A 19,427-nucleotide genomic window follows, 5' to 3' on the forward strand; every position below is an offset into this window, starting at 1 on the left:
GCACAGGAGCCGCTGCCTGATAATGGAGATTTATGGGTCCATCCGGTGACCTCTGTAATAGCCTTTCTGCTGGAGAGATTTACTCCCTCTCCCAAAGCCAGGTACGAGACAGGGTTGAGGAAAGGATAATGTTTGCTGGTCAGGCTGAGAAGGACACAGGTCCATGGCTGGAGTAGCCTCATGTGCTGAATGGCCTCATCTTCCTCTTTGGATGTACGGCTCCCCCAGGTGCCTTTGCCCAGCCCTTATCTTGGATAATATCAGCCTTGGGATCATTCAGTCCTTTTTAGGGTTGGGTCCCTGGCCTTGACTAATGGCCTTCTACTTAGTCCTTCTACCTTTCATCCATGAAGGACCTTCTCACTGAGAGCAGATCATGAAATCTCTGAATGACGAAGCCGGTGGAGAGGATGGATTGGGTCCTGTCCCCATCCTGGTCATCAGCTTGCTGTATGAAAGGAGATCTTTTTCCCCTCACACCTACTGTTTATGAGGACTGCAAGGTCCCCAGGGCAGGAAATGTCACTTGTGTGTTGCACAACAGCCTCCTAATCTTGGGTGAGGCCTTGAGCACGCTAATGTCAGAAATACTTTCCACAATGGGACATTCAGTCCCCAGCGAGCCAGGAGCAACTCCTAAGTGGGTTGCTGGGGTCTGGTAGGGAAAAAGTATTCTTGGATGTGGCCCTTCATGGCTCTTAGTCATTGGGAACGGTCCTTCACATCCACCGCCAGGTCCACAGAAATCAACTGGTATGGACAATGCAGGGCTCAACAAGAAAGCAGCTCTGAGCACCACCAGCCAGCTGACACTCACAGGCACGTTTTTCCAGCATGGCTAGGACATGACAGCATCTCTGACCAAGGACACAGCTCACCCAAAGTCTGAGTACTTCTGCCTTCCCAGCCAGGAGAATCAGATACCCTCTCTAAACCAAGTCAGCTGGGGTTCAGAGGGAGGTTGCCCAGGGTTTGAGTCCGAAGGGTGGCTTGAACTCTCCTCTCTGGGTCCTTCCACCATCTCTGCAAACCCCAATTCCGCCAGCATGGCCATTTCTAGGTCCACACCTTTTGAGTTTGGATGTTCCTTTAGCAACCCTAAATCTGTTAACCTTGGAGAGATCATCCTGAACACGTAAACTAAAGGTATCAGGAACCAAAGGGGTAATAACAGTAAAAGCACCTTCAATAGGGAGATTTTGAACCCTTCAGCTCAGAGCCAGCAACCAGTTTCTAAGTTTCTGCTCCCAAACCAGCCTCTAGAAGGGGACAAAGAGCCCTTCCTGCCCTGGTCTGGGGTCAGACCCTACTGCATGAGAAACATCAACAAGGTTGTCTACCTTCTTCTGCTCTCCAGCCCCCTCCTGCCTTCACCCCCTCTGGGTGAAGAGGAATGGCAAGAGACTTCCATTAATATAGCACTGGAGTTTTGTTTACAGCTGGAGGGATATTTAATATCAACATTTCCCCCCGCGGAAGTGTCTTCTCAACCCAGTGAGGCAACTCAGCAAAGGAGAAGCTGTCCTTCAAACACAGCCAGGCACTTACAGGCTCTAAACAGACCCTGAGAGCAGTTTTCCCCCCGCAGAGAAGCAGTTTCCTAAAACAATTTGTTATCATAAGAGGTGAGAGCCACAATCCTGTGTATACACGAATCCCAAATGGACTCTCAGGGGCACTCGCAGCTGAGGCAAAGGACATTGGCCCCTTCGGACATATGGACACCCTGGGATCCCACCCAAGACACGCTGGGATCTCACCCAAGACACCCTCACCTTCTGCTTCAAGGAACAGCCATGAACAGCATGGCGGAGGACACAGAATTTGCCATTCAGCTGCTCAGGAGGGTTTGTCCCAAATTCTGAGATTTTTTCCATTAAAAAGTGACAGTACGGGAATCCTTCCTACAGCCTAAGCCTTGAGGGGTCCTTTCAATAAGCACTTTGCTGCAGCTAGTAGAGCCGAAAGTCACATCTTCTATTTCTTTTGAATGGGTTGAGATGCTCCCATGATGCCAGAAGCTGAAGTTTCAAGAGGAAAAACCCACCAAAATGGTGGTTCCTGGTCGGATCACAGCAGTTAAAAGCGCTGGTTGGTTCAGTACCATGGCAGAGCAGGGCTGAACTGGAAAGGAAAGCAGCAGCAAAAACCAAGGAGAAACAAAAGCAGCAGGGACAGGGAGCAGTTGTAAATAAAAGAGCCCAAATGTATGCCCGGGAGAGATCTGTAGCCAAAAAGAGAGCTGTCAGTGACCCTTTCCTTTTTCAACAGGGACATCCTCAGCTTGACAAAGGATCAGAAAGCTCATGAGCATTACCCTACCCTTCAGCTAACGGAGCCAAGGATGTGTCTGTAAAAAGAGGTTCTGCCCATCAGCTTTTTTTCTCCCTCCCTCTTCTCTGCCTGTTTCCTCTCTGACTGAATTTGGGGGAAATTCATCCAGGGCCCCACTATTTTATGGACTAATGGGACCTAGACATGGGGAGAGTGAGACAGTGCCTGTTTGAGTAGTGCCCATCAGTGGGTTTGTTGTTGGTGGGAATGTGGCTCCCTGCTCTCCTCTGATCTGCATTAACAGTGTGGTTGCTGATCTTCAGGAAATGGAGAAGGGGGTAAATTCCTCACTGTTAGCCACAAACAGAGTTTCAAGCAAAATGCATCATTGTGGAGCTTCACAGAAGTGGCTCAACGCTGTCCCAGAATGTTTTGGGGTCTACCTGACACGTCTAAGTTGGAGAAAATGGTTGGTTACTCAGTTGGCTGCCTCACCAAACGGCTTTCCTCCTGCAAACCTAAAGACCCTACTTATTGCTTCTGAAACATTGAACCCACAACCCGGCCGAGCCACGTGCCGCATTTGAAAAGGCGAAGAAATTTGTTTTCTCCTTGCTTTGTCAAACACCACAGCGAGAATGTTCCTCTGCAACCCTTCCCAGGCCAAATGTTTCACATCAAGGCAAAGGGAACATTGCGTCCCTCCCCTGCAAAGCTCCCTCCACTGCCTGCGGCAAGCCAAGGTCTATGGCACACACCACTGCCAGCAGCCAAGAATACTCCTTTCCTTCATGGATATGTTTTCCCCGGTTTGAAGGACGGTGGAGGCAGAAGCAGCCAAGGGACCAGCTGAGATCATGTGCAAGAGGGAGACGCCGGGGAGGTGGGTCAAATCCTGGACCTGGATTTGAGCTCAGTCTTGGCTCTGCAATAGGTTTCCCTTGAGCAAGGCTTTTCATCTCCGTGCGATGCTGTTCTTCCCCCATGAGAAGGAGCAAAAGCTCTTCCCTGCCTCACTGGAGGGGGACAACAGGACAACTTTCAGAGGCCACAGTCATAGATGGGGAGACAAGCAGTGGATGGAAGAAGAGTGGGTGGAAATGGGATGGATTCCTCTAAAGCAGATACAAATAAACTGCCTGTTTTGAGAAAGGGCAGGAGATGGTCCTGGGGGAATGGCCAACCTGCTTGCTTGGAAAAGCATTGACAACTCTCCAACACACCAAAACCACCAGAACCCAAACTATCAAGCCCAATGGTTGTACCGGAGCTGACTGGAGAGACTGTTGACCCACACACTGAAGTATCATGAAGGCCTGTCATGGTTTGGGCCCTCAAACCAGGACAAGTACCCACATCCAAAAGGTGCACAGTCTACTCTAAAGGAGACAGGCATGCGAACACCCCTGAGGATGTGGGGTGCTTTTGGTCAGAATAATTGCTGGCCACCCCTTTGATAGCAACCTGGTGTCCTACAGCAACTTCTGCTGACTGTCAAGTTGTGCACATGGGAAGGTCCAAGGTCTGCTTTCTTTTGCTGGGATGCAAGCCTGATCCCACCCACCAGTGACCTCCCCTTTCTTACTCTTACTTACAGTTCTTACACTTGTAAATATCTGAGGCTCTTCTGATAAACAGGAGATTCCTCAGCTTATCAACTGTCCAAATATTTTTTAACGAAGCTTAGATTAGCACGGGGAGCCCAGGGAATGGCCAGGATGGGGCCATCCACAGCCTGGGGTCTGCTTGGCAGGAGGCACCTGGAAATGGTTTTTTTCTCTTTTGACAAAGGAAAAATAGCTACAGAATTTTCCTCCTTGAAATACGTCCCATGTCCAAATGGATGTGCCCTAGCAGAGGCTCTCCTTTGATGACAGCAAGGGAGGGGATGGTGGGGAAAAAAATGTAGAGGTTCAGAAAAGCTTGGGATTTGCAATGCCGTGATCCCACCCAAGCAGCTGTTTCTGAGTTGAGCACAGGCAATGGACCATCCCCAACATGTGCAGCCCTGTCTGGTGTACCCACAGGGGACCACAAGCAGGTGTGCTGTGGAGACATGCCAGGCTGCTGCTCCACAGCTGAGCCATGGGAACTGGCCTTATGGCTACTGGGTAACTGGTGAACCCTGACCCTAAGGCCAGCTGGCAGAGTCTGGCCATGGTCAGATGCTCTCAGACCCCGATCTACAGTGGTCACATCCAAACTGCTTCCCAGGACCTACACCAGGAGTTGCTTGGGTCAGGCTGAGGTGCTTGGACCATGCCAGGGGCCATGCTAACGATTGAAGAGTGTGGTCTGTCGGGTTCTAATGGCTGGCATCTGGCACTAGTTCATCATCAAGCATGGCACAGCCTTCACGTGCTCTTAGCCCTTCCGGCCTCCTACAGAGCAGCTGATGATGTGGCACTTGGGGACATGGTTTAGTGGGGGACTTGGCAGTGTTAGGTTTACAGTTGGACTTGATGATCTAAAAGGTCTTTTCCAACCTAAATGATTATATGATTCTATGATTCTGTGAGCTGAAACTCCTTAAACCACAGGATTTGTGGCTGTACGTCCTAGTGCAGCGTCTGTTTGTCTGGTGGTGGCCATCTGTCTGTCTATAGAGGTGACTACCAATGCCCAGGTGGACCAAAGCCAGGGCCAGCTCTGGGCCCAGGGAAACTAGTGCTGTTTGGGGTTATTACAAAGATACCAGGGAGCAGCGGGGCAGACGAATACAGACAACAGAGTCAAACTCTTCTCAGTAGTGGGAGGAGGCACAAGGGGACACAGCATAAACCACAGGTTGGGCATTTTCGTCAGGAGCTGGGGGAATTTCCATCCCTGGGCATTTCCAAACCTCATCCAGGCAAATCCACAGCTGACCTCATCTAGTGCCAGTGCTTGTCCTGCTTCAAGCAGGAGGCTGGACTAGAGATCCTCCAACCTGCGTTTCTACAGCCCTGCAGCTCCTGAAACTCAAAGCTTCTTTGTTTTGTTTTTTTTTTCTCCCCAGACTGGTACAGATCAGAGGGAAAGACATTTATCCCCATCGAAGGGGCAAAATCCTGCTTGTAGAAATACGAATAATTGTAGTATTGTTATCATATGTGTGCGTATTATACATGTGCACGGGTACGTGTATATAAACATACATATTTGTACATATACGCAAACACTGTGCCCTTAAGAACGCCGTTGTAGCAAGCAGCGAGTCACCTCTGATCAATTCTCTCTGGGTTTGCTATTGCAATTATTATTCTATGGCTATACACAACATAGCTGTATAGAACCGTGTGCATATATATATTTATATACACGTACACAAATATAAAGCACACACGTATTTAAACCACGCACACACCCCTCAGATATATATAAAACATATACATGCCACGTATAGTGAGATATGAAATATGTAGGGTATATATTGCTCTAAGCCCTGAATGTGACGGCACTGATAAATTATTGATTATGGTGTGCGTATTCAGCCCCCCCCCCCCCCCCCCAGTTTTCTTTAGCTGGCTAATTTAGAACACAGGCTCTGACTCCAACTGGGAGGTGGTTGTTACACTGATAAATACCGCCCAGAGGAGTCACACCAAAATAAGTCGGGCCAGATCCTGGCCTCCCTGCGGGACGCCAGCCAGGGACAAACAAAAAAGGTGTTTACTACGGTCCATCACGTTACAGGGGACGGTCAGTTTGTCTAACCCCTGGCCCTTCTCTTTTCCTCTTTTATTAGTTATTCTGGACGCTAAGTCAACTCAGCCCCCGAGCGAGGAGGGGCGGGAGGATGGAGCCATTCTCCTCGGCCACCGATAAAGCATCGGCAAAGGTCAGTTCGCACAGAAATTGCAGCCCAGGCCAATAAACCGGCAGGTACGGGACTTATCAGGGCAACATATAACTTGCAGTTTTTCTAACTCAATTGATTGGACTTTTTATCTAAAATAACAGGCATTATAAGATAGGGGAAAGTCGAGATAAGGCAGAAAATTGAGTAGGTCTCGAATCGAGATCAGCTTGGGGACAGGTTCAAACTCCCACACCTGCCCCGGAGGAATCAATGAAAGTTTCTTGGCGTCGCCCGCTCGTTTTGAAACGCTGCTGAAGTTGAGCGAACTTTGAGACTGCGGCGTTTATTCTGTGATTATAATTAACCTGCTCACCCGTTGTTATTGATTTGGCGTGCAGGGGGGTGACAGAGTCTGACTGGGATTGGTTTAGGAAGAGAAATGGTTGGGGAGAGGAGACAGCGGGGCAGCCAGTGAGACCTGACGGAGTGAGACCCTTCCTCGGCTGGGGGCAAAGGGAAGGGGGAGGGAGAGAGATCACAGAATCATAGAATGGTTTGGGTTGGAAGGGACCTTCAAGATCATCCAGTTCCAACCCCCTGCCATGGGCAGGGACACCTCCCACCAGACCAGGTTGCTCAAAGCCCCATCCAACCTGGCCTTGAACCCCTCCAGGGATGGGGCAGCCACAGCTTCTCTGGGCAACCTGGGCCAGGGTCTCACCGCCCTCACAGCAAAGAATTTCTTCCCTATATCTAACCTAAATCTCCCCTCTTTCACCGTCCTGCTTGTGGTCCCTCCTGGTGGGATCTGGGAAAACCCTGGAGGCCAGACCTTCCCATCCAGAGGGTCAGGGTAAATCACAGCATCGATAATCTGCCCCATTGAAACAATGAAAGACCAAACGTGGGGAAGCCACTGGAAAAAAGCCTTGGTTGTGCCCAGGATCCAGAGCATCCTCCTAGACCTGGGGAACATGAGGAGGAGACGTCCCCTCAGGCCAGCTGCCTCTCTCGTGCTCCACATCACCAAGGCATGTCCCAACTCAGTGTCCTTCCCAGCAGCCAGTCCCCCGAGCAGGCAGCCCTTGGGGCCGGCGCTCCCTTCCCAAAATAATCTCGGACATCTGGGGCCAAACATGTCATTCGGAGGAGTCCTGATGTCTGGGGCTCACTGCCTCGCTGATTTTTTACAGCTCCAGCCTTGCAAGCCCTGAATATTAAATAATGATGTCTCCCTGGCTTGCAAACCCAAGAACTTGGAAACCCACAGGAGTTTAAATAATAAATATTAGATTATTTTTATGTCTCTTCTAGAGTTTTAGCATGTAGGAATCAGGGTTTTCCAGCTTTTTTATTGTCCAGAAAAGCTTCTCCTTCCCTTCATGCAAAACCAGAGCCTGATGTACGATAACATGACTCCGGGAGCTGGAGCTTGAAGGAAAAAACGAGGTGCACCGAAGCACAAGGGCCAGCAACAGGCGAGAAGCAGACAAGAAGGAGATGCCTCCCAAAGCGTTCAGAGATGTCTGCAGAGCCAAAGGAGACAGCCCACTGCCCCGGCCCTCGAGGCCAGGGGACAACCTGGAACTTGCTTGAATATTATAGACCGTGCAAGCAGGAGTTGTAAAATAAAGCAAGAATTGGCAAAATCTTGCTCTGAGGGGAGTGGATTGGTCTCCTTCTCACTCCCTGCTCCATCTCTGCCCCCGACCTATTCTGTTGGGCTTGCATTTTAACATATTAGAAGAACCTGATGGCAAGAGGCACCCAGCCCTGCTCCGGCACCCCCCGAAATAACCGGCACCGCGTCTGGAAGCATCGACCGGAGGAGAAGGGCTGAGCTCTGGGAAGGAGAGCGAGAGCAGGCAGCGGCGTCCCACCGTGGGACCTCTCCTGAAGTGCTCCCCCCGACAGACACCGGCCTAATTCCCAGGGATTAGGAGGAAAACATTTCCAGGCAGGGATTTCGTTATCCCAGGCTCAGAAGCCTCCGGTACCAGTCCCTGGTGGAGACGGGTGACCGGCCCCGCTGCATCCCTCACCCGGCTGCCCTCACCCCACCTCTGGGGGAAGGAAAAACTTACTTTTCCTTCACTTGCCATGGGTTATTTTTTTTCCACCCCCTCTTTCACAAACAAAAAGAATTTCCGAGTGTCTCTCCCAAGGCTGGCGTGAGCCGTTTCCAGCCCAGCTGGCTCCGAGAAGGGGTCCGCCAGCCTTACGGCTCGCTAAAAATAATTTTAAAACCAGCACAAATCCCTTTGTTCTGCAACATATAAACCGAGCGGCCACTTTCCAGAAAGGAAAAAGAAAAATCCCACTGGCTTTCGGGGCTTCACCTCCCCGAGAAAAACCTGTAGGTCCCCACATGATTTATTGGGGGGGGGGGGGGGGGGGAGGCTGCATTTCTTCCCTATGGAACCTTCTCGCCTGGGCCTGATCCTGCACCAGCGCCCGGCGAACCTCCTTTTGCTTTAAAACAGGAGTGATTTCAGCTCTGGGGAAGCAAAGTGAGGCTTTTTTGGGGTTGTTTTTTTTTTTTTTTTTTCACAGCCCATCCTGAATGTATTTCACGGGGTGGGGGGGTCTGATCCTGCAAGGTTTGCCTGGGCAAACAGCAGGATTGGGCTTAGAACGACAGAGAAAACAACAAAAAAAAAGGTAGGAAGGACACAACTTTGCCCCCCTTCAAGCAAAGAGTGCATCCTATGTTTAGGTGTCCACCCAATTAAGCAAAAAAAAAACCCCCTCTGTGCCAGCAAAGAGCTGAGAAAAAAAAAAAAAAATCATCACCGAGCGCTTCTTGGAAAAGAAAAAATTATTTTCTCTTCCAGTGGACGCTGCCCCAAATTTGGTTTTAAAATCCGGCTCTTGCCAAAAACCTGAAAGCTGAAATATTTCAGCGCTGATGGTGGGGTCAGATCGATGTCCAGCTTCGAAAAATCTCTGCCTGGAATCTTCTTTCCCGGTGGACCCAGCTCCTGCCTGCGCTTTTTATTTGGGGGGGGGGGGGGAAAGCTGAGAAAATCCAGCTCCGGCTTCTCATATTGAAAAAAAAAAAGCATCAGCCCCGCGTGTTTCAAAGGGTGCAACAGCGGGGGGGATGCTGCAAACTCAAGCGGAGCCTGCGGCAAGTCGCCTTCTGAAAAACTGCAAGGGGAAAAAAAACAAAATAAAACCAAACCAAAAACCCCCAAACCCCACATTTCTGCCATGGGAGACCTTACAACGGCATCGCTCGGCGCAGCGGAAACATGAGTTTTTTTGGTTTTTGGTTTTTTTCTTCAAAAGAGCCTTTGCTGGCTGCGAAGGCAAACGCTGATGGAATTATTTTCGAGCGCTGCTGCTGTCACGCACGTGTAAGCGCCCGCGTGTAAAGACCTCCCTGCTCAGGCACGGCAGATAATTGGGGGGTTAATTTGTCATTACGGATGTATTTACAGCTTGGACCGGTGGCCGTGACCGACGGTGTGGGGGGAAAACTTGGAAAGGCCAGAGGATTTTTAATATTTTGCCGTTATCAGAGCCGGCCGCAAGGTTTTTGCCCCACAAAGGGGATCCACAGGGTTTTTTAATTCTCCCCAAAATAATTAAAGAAACCCACGACACCTCAATCCAACCTTATAATGAAATTTGCGTTTACAATTCGGGTTAATTTTGGAGGCAAGAGCACGTTCTCACGTATTTCCCTGGGTGTTTCGAGCGGCATTTCACGCTCGCGCACCGAAGGCGTATTTACACCTTCCTGCCAGACGGCACTGGGAATTCGGGATCCAACCGACAGGGTGAATATTTGGCATTTCCAACCTCCCCGGTTTTTTTTTGCACCCCTACGGGCAGAATTAACACGCGTTCCCCCTCACCGTTACGGCTGAGGGGTTTGGGGCAGCGTAATCACATTATTCGGGGACCGCACGTCCCCGTAACGCGGGGCCAGTGAGTCTGTCCCAGCAAAAAAAAAAAAAAAAAAAAAAATTAAAAAAATCAACATTTCTGCCTTTTTTTTTTTCCCAGCGTGAGCAAAACCGGCCGCTTGAAGCCCGCGATCTGAGCTCTCGACACAGCTCCCCGCCTGGTTTCGCAGGCAGAGGTGAGCCCCAAACGGGAAGCGGACGCTTCGTTAAGCCTTTTTATAATAAGGTCGCAAATAGGCTCGAAGGACCCGAGATGTTCAGCTGCATCCCCCCCAACCTTCCTCTGCCTTGTGCCCCCCCCTCCCCATCCGGGGTGATGCCCAAATATCCTGTTTCGGCACCTCCTTTTCAGTAAGGAAATGGTAGGGAGGGAAGGAGGCAGCAGGTTGGCGTGGAGGGCAGGGAGTTTGGGAATAAAACCTCCCTGATATATTATATAGGAGATAGATATATTATATAGGAGATATATTATATAGGAGATATATTATATTTACACCCCCTTTTTCTTACGCGTGCAGGTTTCTACGGGACTCAAAGAGCAAAGATTTCAGCCCGGAGCCCTGTGTCGATGAGAAACGAGGTCTCCGCAGGTTTCAGGACGACGCTAAAAATGTCTTTTAAATTGGATTTTCCTTAAAAGTGCATTTTCCCACCTATATTTTAGCAGCCCCCCGCACACATCCTCCCCCCCCCCCCCAGCCGCAACAAGCTGCCGACCTTCAGGCGCAAAAAAACTTGCTCATCTCCCCGCGCTGCTGCTTTTTCACCCAGTTTGGGATTTTATTTGCTGGTTGGTGCTTTGGTGATGGTTTCTTTTTTTTTTCCCGAGGCATCCTTAATTTTATCCTTAATTGTTATGAGTTTTGGGATAACCAGCTTTGGGAAGCATTTCTCTGCCTGCCGAGCCAAGGCTTCTCCATCATCAGGGGACCACGGAGGCAGCAGGATGGGGTCCAATTTCTTTGGGGAAACACCAAAGAAACCCTCATCTTCAAGGATTTCACCTCTTTCCCCCCCAAACTGACGGAATTAAATTCAGAAAGAGCAAAATATAAGCTGTCTCTAAAAAAATAAAAAAATAAATCGCCGTTATGGCTACGGGGACAAAGACACGCACGCAAGTGCATGTGTGGAGGAGAAAAATAATTAACCCTGGCTTAATAAAGTCTTAGATTCAGGACCACTGGCCACTGCAGTAAGTTTTACTGCTTGATAAAAATTCACAAGCATTTATAATGTATTATATGCTACGTATGCATTTGTATTTGGTAGTAAAGTGCAGCTTTCAATGAAGGAACCGGTAATAAGGGTGATATAGTGCCCATTTGGGGTTATTTTTATTATTTTTATTGTTGCTGCTTTATATACAGTTTAAAATATCCTGTTTGGGGATTTGTGGGGGTAATAATCAGTTGCCTGCTTGAGCTTGATCTTGCGTCCCCTAATTCTGTGGGTTTCATCCCAAATCCCAGACTGACGGGTGACAATTAAATTAGGCAGGGGAGCAGACGGCGGCTTGAAACCGGCAGGGGGAGGGTAGGGGGGGTGAGGGGGGGAACAAAGCCCTGGGCCAACCTTTCCCTCCGGTGGAGCTGAGGTGGGAAAGGGACAGCTGTCCAGTCCCTCTGTCCTAAGCTCCCATCCCTCCATCCTAAGGCCCCATCACTCCATCATAAGGTTCCATCCTTCCATCCTAAAGTCCCGTCCTTCCATCCTAAGGTCCCATCTCTCCATCCTAGTGTCCCTTCCCTCCATCCCACGGCCACATCACTCCACCCTATGGCCCCATTATTCCATCCTACAGCCCCATCCCTCCATCCTAAGGTCCCATCACTCCGTCCTACAGCTCCATCCTTCCATCTTAAAGCCGCATGACTCTTTCCTACGGTCCCGTCCCTCCATCCTATGGCCCCATTCCTCCACCCTACGTCCCCATTACTCCATCCTACAGCCCCATCCCTCCATCCTATGGCCCCATCCCTCCATCCTAAGGTCCCATCACTCTGTCCTACAGCCCCGTCCTTCCAAGGGCAGGGACAGCAGAGATGCTGGGCTCCCCCCACCACCCGTTGCCCACCGGGAGCAGCCACCTCATCTTTAGGTGCTTGGAGAAGGTGAGGGGCTGCTTTTAGGGCAGAGACTTGTAACAAATGCCGATGAGTCACTGGGAATGCCGGCCCCAGGGGATGCTACTGGGCAAATCTCTTAGCATCCCTATGGGAAAGCTTAAGATCTGATGCACAATCTCTCCCCCACTGGCGGGTGGAGAAGACATTTTCCAACCCAGCAACGTCTGCTCCAGGCTTTGATCTTCCCAGATGCTGCTGCTGCTGTGTTCAAACGGTGCCTGTCCAGGGAACCCTGACTTCGATTTAGTCAAAACAAAATGCAGAGTGCCCATCAGAAATGCCCACAGCCCCTCGCCCCGATTTACTCCCAACCCCATCAGCCTCCTCCCTGCCGTGGCAAAACACCCCCCCCTGCTTTTTTTATTTGTGAAAAGCCAAATTGTAGGGGGTGGAGACAGCAAGGCAGGATCTGGCCCTTCATCCCAAGACTGGAAACATCCCCTGGATTCCCCCCCGCGCCCCTGCCGCCCTCCATCCCCACTTCCCTCCGCTCAGGGAAGGGAAAAGGGACAAACTGCCCATCCGTGCTAATTTGGGGACGGATTTCCAGAGTTTTTTTAGCTCTGGCAGGGAAGCCTCCTGAAAGGGGACTTTGCAGCCGGTCCTTTTCATGCCTCATTAAGTCGGGAATTCACTGTAACCCCATCCCAGGCAATGCCTGGAGCAAGTTCACTGCCTCGGCCGCAGGATCTGATCCTGCCCTTCAGGGTAACGAAATCATTCGCCAAACTTACCCTGAAAAGCCCAAATTTGGCATTTTTGAACTCACACCAGGGTAAGTTTTTCAAATAGTCCCATGTGATTTATGCGCCCGTCCTTCCCAGGGCTTTGAACCGCAGAGCTGCATTGGCAGGCTTTAACTCAGACCAAAATTCCTCTTATTAAAAAAAAAAAAAAAAAAAAAAAAAGCAGCGAGATCTTTATTTCTACTAAAAGAAATAAAGATATTCTTGCTTTTTACATTTTCTAGTGCTTTTGTATACAGTTTCACTAAACTTTCCCCAGGGCATTGCTTCACAGCAGGGAAAAATTGCACAGACTGCCTGTCCAGCTACACCTGCATCGACTTGATCTTCATTATTAAAAAATGATAATAATTAAAATTCTAATGATCCCAGGGGTGCTCTGCAATTAGCGCTACCCAAAGGTGATGGTTCTCCTGGAAGCAAAATCACTGGAGGGACATGAGAGCCCTGCAAAAAATATCATTTGATTTAATAAAGCCTCGCGCAAGGATCGAGTTTCCACCTTGAGATTCCTTGTTGTGCAGAGATAAAATTATTGTTAGTCCTAAGGGAAGGAAAAGGAAGGAGCCTGGGAGTGAGTCCCACCGTGCCAGGGACTGAGCCAGGCTCTGATGTGTTAATAAAGTGGGTCTGTGACGGGTGCAATCCACAATGCTGTTTCCCTCCCACTAAATCTTTCGGTGCCTCCGGTTTTTTCGGCCCATCAGGGATTTTCACCCTTGGTCATCAAAAAAAAAAAAAAACCAAAAAACCCCACCCTTCTCCTTGCTCAGAAATCACCAGCCAGCTTTTATGTGCTTCATGCAACCCCCTGGAGACCTGCAGCAAAGCATCCCTCCAGCATCGAGAAGAGACCCGTCTGGGAGCAGCCCGACTCGGGGAGAAGAGGGGAAGGGGCAGGTCTGGACCTTAAACTACTTGCCTGGGGAGCTGCCTTCCCAAAAATCCATTTTAATCCCAAATTTAAAACTCTTCAGCTTTCAGGCAGTTTCTTTTTTTTTTTTTTTTTTTTTTTTTTAACCAAAACCAAGCATGTTTTATTTAAACCCAAATTCTGTTTCCCCATTTGAGGCAGAGGCTCAATCAGACCCACGCTAATGAATCCCCCGCTTTCTACCAAGATGCCACACCGGGAATCCAGCTCCCGAATCAGGACCCAGCTCCTTCTTCCTTCCTTACCCACCACTAACAATTTCTGACCCGACTCAACGCATCCCGGTTTCCCACTGCTATTTAAGAGCCCGGATAAAAAGCACTTTTTTGCCACCAAAAGACAGGCTGCGACCTGCAAACCGCTGCTTAACGCAGGGCTCGAAAAGCCAAAATCACTGCCCTCGATTTCTGGCACTTTAAAAGCTGCCGGGTATTTTTGCAAGTGCAATTCTTCATCTGCGTTATTTTGATTTTAAGTTATTTTTATGACTAAGAGCCCTTCTGAGACTACTGCAAAAAGGTGGTTTGTTTTTTTTTTTGTTCCCAAGGAAGGGACGGCACAGTAGTCAAATACAAATGCGCCTATGTCCTTGTCGATAATATTCAATTGTTATTTAATTATTTGATACATCCTGCTTTTTTCCCTACACTTTCTATCTTTTCATGGCTTCCCAAAAACATCGCCCGGCTGGCCAAAACTTTTTCCTTAAAGATAATCCTTTCCCAGTCTTAAGCAATTTCGGAACGCCCGAAGAAAAGCAAAAGGTGTTGGCAAGGCCAAGGCTTCACCGACACCCAACTTTCCTTTCTTTAACATCTAAAAATGCTGCTAAAGATAAAGCAAATCTTGCTAGACATGGTGGGAAAATTACCCTCCAAAATTCGCGTTAAAGGACGCGATCTTAAAATGCATCTGCAGACAAATTTGAGCCATTTTCTTTGTTAACCCCGACCCCGGTGCCGACAGGAATACCTTCGCGGAGAGAAGGCGGGGAAATAAAAAAGGGTTTATGAAATCGCGATGCAGAGACGTTTCTCTCCCCCGTTCTCCCTCTTCCGACGTATAAAGTAAAAAAGTGGCATTTTAAGCCATTTCTGGCTGTAGGAGCCAGGGACGCTTCATGAAACGAAAGGCTCCGAGATGGGGATCGGCACAAGAAACCAGGGCTGAGATTTTTTGGGGAAAGGAGACGTGGGAATACAGGGCTGGGTGGTTCAGATGTGCCTGTGAGCCCCCCAAAATTTGTGATAATAAAGGTGGATGCATTTCTTTTTCTCCTTCATCACTTCTACCCCCTCGGCACCAAATTTCCTTTTGCTTTCCCTTTCTCCAGCCTAACCGACCTTTCCAAATATTATTAAAAAAAAAAAACAAAAGACATAACATAAAACAGCCCAAAGGGAAGATCTGGAATTTACGGGCCGTACTTTGATTTCCTCCTTTTCCAAACAAATTTCCCCCCTTTTACACCTAAAGCAAGCCTGGGAAGGGGGTGCCTGCACCCCCACGGAGCATCGTGGTCCTACCCAACGGCGGTCATCCCCCTCGCAGCCCCGAAATCCCCACGGAGCTGCTTGCGGAGCCAGCAGGCCTTTGCGCGGGAGCTCGGCACATCGTTTCTTGCCTCTCCGGGCCTAAATTAAATTATATTTAGTTTTTTTTGAACTTGTGGGCCTTGAGGATCTTTAGAAGTGGTGACTTTGTACCTGTGCAGGGGGGACGTGACCACAGCACAGCGGGGAACCCCCATGTTTTGCAGCCAGAGAGGCGGCTCCGGCATATATCCCGAATATCCCGAATTTCTCCCTCTTGCCCTTCGCGCCTCCTCGCCCTACCCAAGGAAGGGTGCGTGCCCCCCAAAAAATTGGGGTGAAACCCTCCCTTCCTTACCCCATGCGCTCACCTATGTTGGCGTGCCGGGCGGCCGCGGGCGTCCCTCGGCTCTGCAGGTTGTGCAGCATGGGGCTGTCGAAGGGTGAAGAAGTCCAAGTGGTGGCCATTTCTGGGCTCATATAAGCCGGGTAAGGGCTGGAATAGGAGCTGCCGAAGCCCCTGGTGTACTGCTCCCTCCCGTTAGCAGAAAGGTTCAAGGAGCTGGTGTAAGCCGCCGCGGCTTCCCGGGAAGAGGTGGCGGGGATGGGGGTGCTGGTGGAGAAGGAGAACCGAGGTGACACGGGAGGGTGAGAAGATCCGGGGTTGTAAGCGGCGCTTTCGGCTCCGGGTTGAGTCCAGATGGAGTGGCTGGAGACGGGGCTGCCTTGCTGGGAAGAGGCGCTGCTCTGGAGGTAGGGCAGGCTGGGGAGCATGGAGGTGACCCTCGTGGTGGGCACGTAGACGGGGGACGCTGCGGCCGCGCTGTGCATGAAGCCACCTGCCCCCTCGTACGCCGGAGGGCCGGGGTTAGCTGCCATGGCTAAACTCTGGTACATCTCGCGACGGGCCCCCCCAAACCCCAGCCGGGTCCCCGGCCACAATCCAGAGCGTTGGGGAGCGGGTGACAAACCCCAGGCTCCACTTTTCCCTTCCGGCGAGCGGTGGCCGGAGCGGTCTCGCGTGGGTACAACCTTCCAGCCAAAAACCAAAACACCACCAGCGATGCAATTTTCCTCCAAAACCTCCCCCCCCACCTCTTCCCCACCACCCACCTTCCCCACCTTCAGCAGGTCCGGCCGCCTCTTCGAGACCCCAAGCAAGAAGTCCAGGTCCCTCCGGGAGGAGAGATTTTTAGCTCCCGCCTGGATTTAGCTTCTCCCACCGGGTTCCATCCATCACCTCCCTCCCCCCCCACCGCCGCGCCCCCCCCCACCCACTCCGCCCCCCCCAACACGATGGGGCTGGGCTGCTTAAAACCCTCCGTCAGTCTCCTCCCCGTTTTTCTCCTTCTTCCCCCCCCCACCCCCCGTCTCCCGCCCCCCGTCCCGTCCAACAACCCCTCCGGGGGATGCAGGGGGAGATGCGTCCGGGGATGCGGGAGGAGGCGGCGGCGGCCCGGTGTGTGTGTGTGTGTGTGTGTCCCCCTCCCCGGGGCGGAGGAGATAAGGAGGTTAGAGCAGTCCGATGAGGGTGGTGGTGGGGGGGGTTACACAGCCGGGAAGGTGAGAGACAGCGATGCTCTCTCCTAGAAAACCTTTGTCCCGCAGGTACGATCGGTGCTTTAAGTTGTTAATGGCCCCCGAGGCCGGCGTTTGATGTGGCGGCGGGGAGGCGACCCGGAGGCTGAAGCTGCGGAGGACGGGAGGGGGGACGGGGAGGGGGGGGGGGGGGATAGGAATTAAATTAGGCAGACGGTGGGGAAAGGACGGGGGGGGGGGGGGGGAGGAGGAGGAGGAGGAGGAGGAAGGCTGGCTCGACCCCGCCCCACGCGTGTCCGCACCCCAGAAAGGCCGGCCCACGCGTGGAGGGGGTTGAAAGGGGAGGAAAGGGGGGGCATTAACCGCTGGACACCCCCCCTCCATCAATGCTGCCCAGACCCACTTGTGGGTGGGGAGCAGACCCCGAGCAGCACCCACAAACCCCCCTCCCGGGTGTTTTTAATCGCTTTCCCCACGTGGGACACACGGGTTGACCCACTGGGGACTGGGGAAGCCGTGGGTCCGGGTGGGGAGGCCATGGGGCAGGGGGGGGTGCTTTGTCCCATGTGGGTTTGGTTTCTGATTTGGGCTCCTTTGGCGGGGGGTGTGGGTGTGATTTTGGGGTGGAGGGGCTGGTTTTTCCGGCACGGCGCAGGCCGTGGGATGCCATCGGGGCCTCGCATGTGGTTTGCAATGGTGAGACCTCCAAAAAACACTTGGGGGGGCGGGGGGGTGTCAGGATGAAATACCCGTCCCAAAGAGGGTCGGAGAGTGGGGCGAGAGGTTGTTTTCTCTGCAGACCATGGAGGGATCCTAGAAAACCATCTCAGACCCGGAGAAGGGCTGGATGGCGGGGAGGGGGGGGGCGGAATTATGGCCGGAGAAGTAACTCTTGGGACTGATTTAGATTTAACTAGCAGATTCCCCAGGCTGAACCCCTCTGCCGGGCTGAATTTAGCAGCAGAAGAGATAACCAGGAGATAAGGACTGATACCCAGGGAGAACAGCGGGAGACCGGGAGGCGGCCGAGGGAAGGGGGAGAAGCCGGAGGCAGCGTTGGGAAGGGGTAAGGATGGAAGGGAAACGGGAAGAAGGGGGTTTGAGGGAGCTCTGCTTCCCCCTGAAACCCAGGGGGTGGAGGAACGTGTGCGTGTAACCGGCCTAGGATGGAGCGTTCCCACAGGACCCTCCAAAGGACGATCCACAGGAGGGGGAGAAGGAGTAAATTCCCCTCCTGCCTTAATAATGATGGTAATAAAAAAATCAAACCCCCCCAAAAAAAGCAAAATCTAGTCCATTTTCAAGCCCGAGGAGACAGTAGGAGGAAGCTTTCAGGGGAGGCCCGTGGGAAGGGTCTTGCCGGGGTCCCAGTGTGACAGAAAGGAGTGAGGGGACAGAGAAGCGCTACCCACCTTGTGCTGGGGGGGGCAAGGGGTGGTGGTGGGTGAGGCCGTGGGGCAGGACCCCCCCCCGGTTGCGGGGAAGGCTGAGGACTATGAGCTACCTGGCTCCTGCCTGCTCCTGCTTCTCAGGGGGGGAAATTAGGGGCAGCGGGGCTCTGTCTGCCCCCCCGGCCCCTCGGCTCCCCAGTGTGACCAGATTCCCCAGTCCCACTCACTGACTGGTTTGCCCACGTCACGTGGAAGTGGGCGGCGATGGGGGGAGGAAAGAGGTGGGGAGGGTGTAAGGGAGGTTGGTATCTGTTGCACCATCAGCCGGGCGCCAGGTTTCATTGCCGTACAAGAAAAAAAAAAAAAAAAAAAGGAATAAAATAATAAAATCAAACCACCACCACCACCACCCCGGGTATGGCCACACGGCCGGCCCCACGCTGCAGGCAAAGTCCAGCTTGGCAGCCAGGCTCCACACCCGTGCCCAGAAATAATAAGGGTATTTTCAGGGGAGCGGGACGGACACGGAAGACAGACACCCCGTACCCCATCTCCTCCCCCAGGCTCCCAATCCCTTTGGAGGCAACCCCTTTCCTTGGGGGATATTGCACAGGGGGGGGGAATTCTCCACGCTCCTGCCCCAAATCCTTCACGCTCCAAGCAGAGCGAAGAGGTGGCAGCTGCCCTCCCCTCCACCCCAGACTGTTTGGGGGTGCCCCCCCCCAAGCTGGACACCCATCTCTTGCCTCTCTGTGTGCTGCAGAGGGTCTAAAGGTTACTGGTGCAGTGCGGGGCGGGGGGGGGGGGAGTTGTTCCCCACAGCCCCGCTCCCCGGGAATAATGCTCACATCCTTAATATTTCCTACACCCCACCTGCGGAGTTCCCCTTGGAAATCTGGGGGTCCTACCCAGTCGGGGTGTGTGTGTGTGTGGGGGGGGGGTACTACCAGCAGCTTTTTGGGGGTTTGAAAGAAGAAAAGTCCCTGAGGACATTAAAAATCTCCGTTTGAAAGAGGGGGGGGGAGCGGAGGGGAAGGAAAGCGATTTATTGAGGGGGGACGGAAAGGGAAGGGAGCACTTGGGGGGTGCCCTCGGGGACACCCGGGGGGAGGCACAGGGAATCTGGGGCTGGGAAAGCCCAAAAAGGGGGGGTCCAGCCCGGCGGGGATGCGTGTGGGCACCGGCAG

The 19,427-nt window shown here is 52.0% G+C and overlaps 1 protein-coding gene across 2 annotated transcripts in view; it reads right to left on the reverse strand.

Moving 5' to 3' along the window:
* GATA4 (GATA binding protein 4) overlaps positions 1-16,207 on the reverse strand; it is a 31,899-nt gene extending 15,692 nt beyond the window's left edge. For both annotated transcript variants that reach the window (XM_074153110.1, XM_074153109.1), the window contains exon 1: positions 15,682-16,207. In XM_074153110.1, coding sequence (XP_074009211.1) covers positions 15,682-16,207 — 526 coding nt within the window. The remainder of the gene's footprint in view (positions 1-15,681) is intronic.
* Between the last annotated feature and the right edge of the window lie 3,220 nt (positions 16,208-19,427).

Source organism: Numenius arquata, chromosome 9, assembly GCF_964106895.1.
Source record: "Numenius arquata chromosome 9, bNumArq3.hap1.1, whole genome shotgun sequence".
NCBI lineage: Eukaryota > Metazoa > Chordata > Aves > Charadriiformes > Scolopacidae > Numenius > Numenius arquata.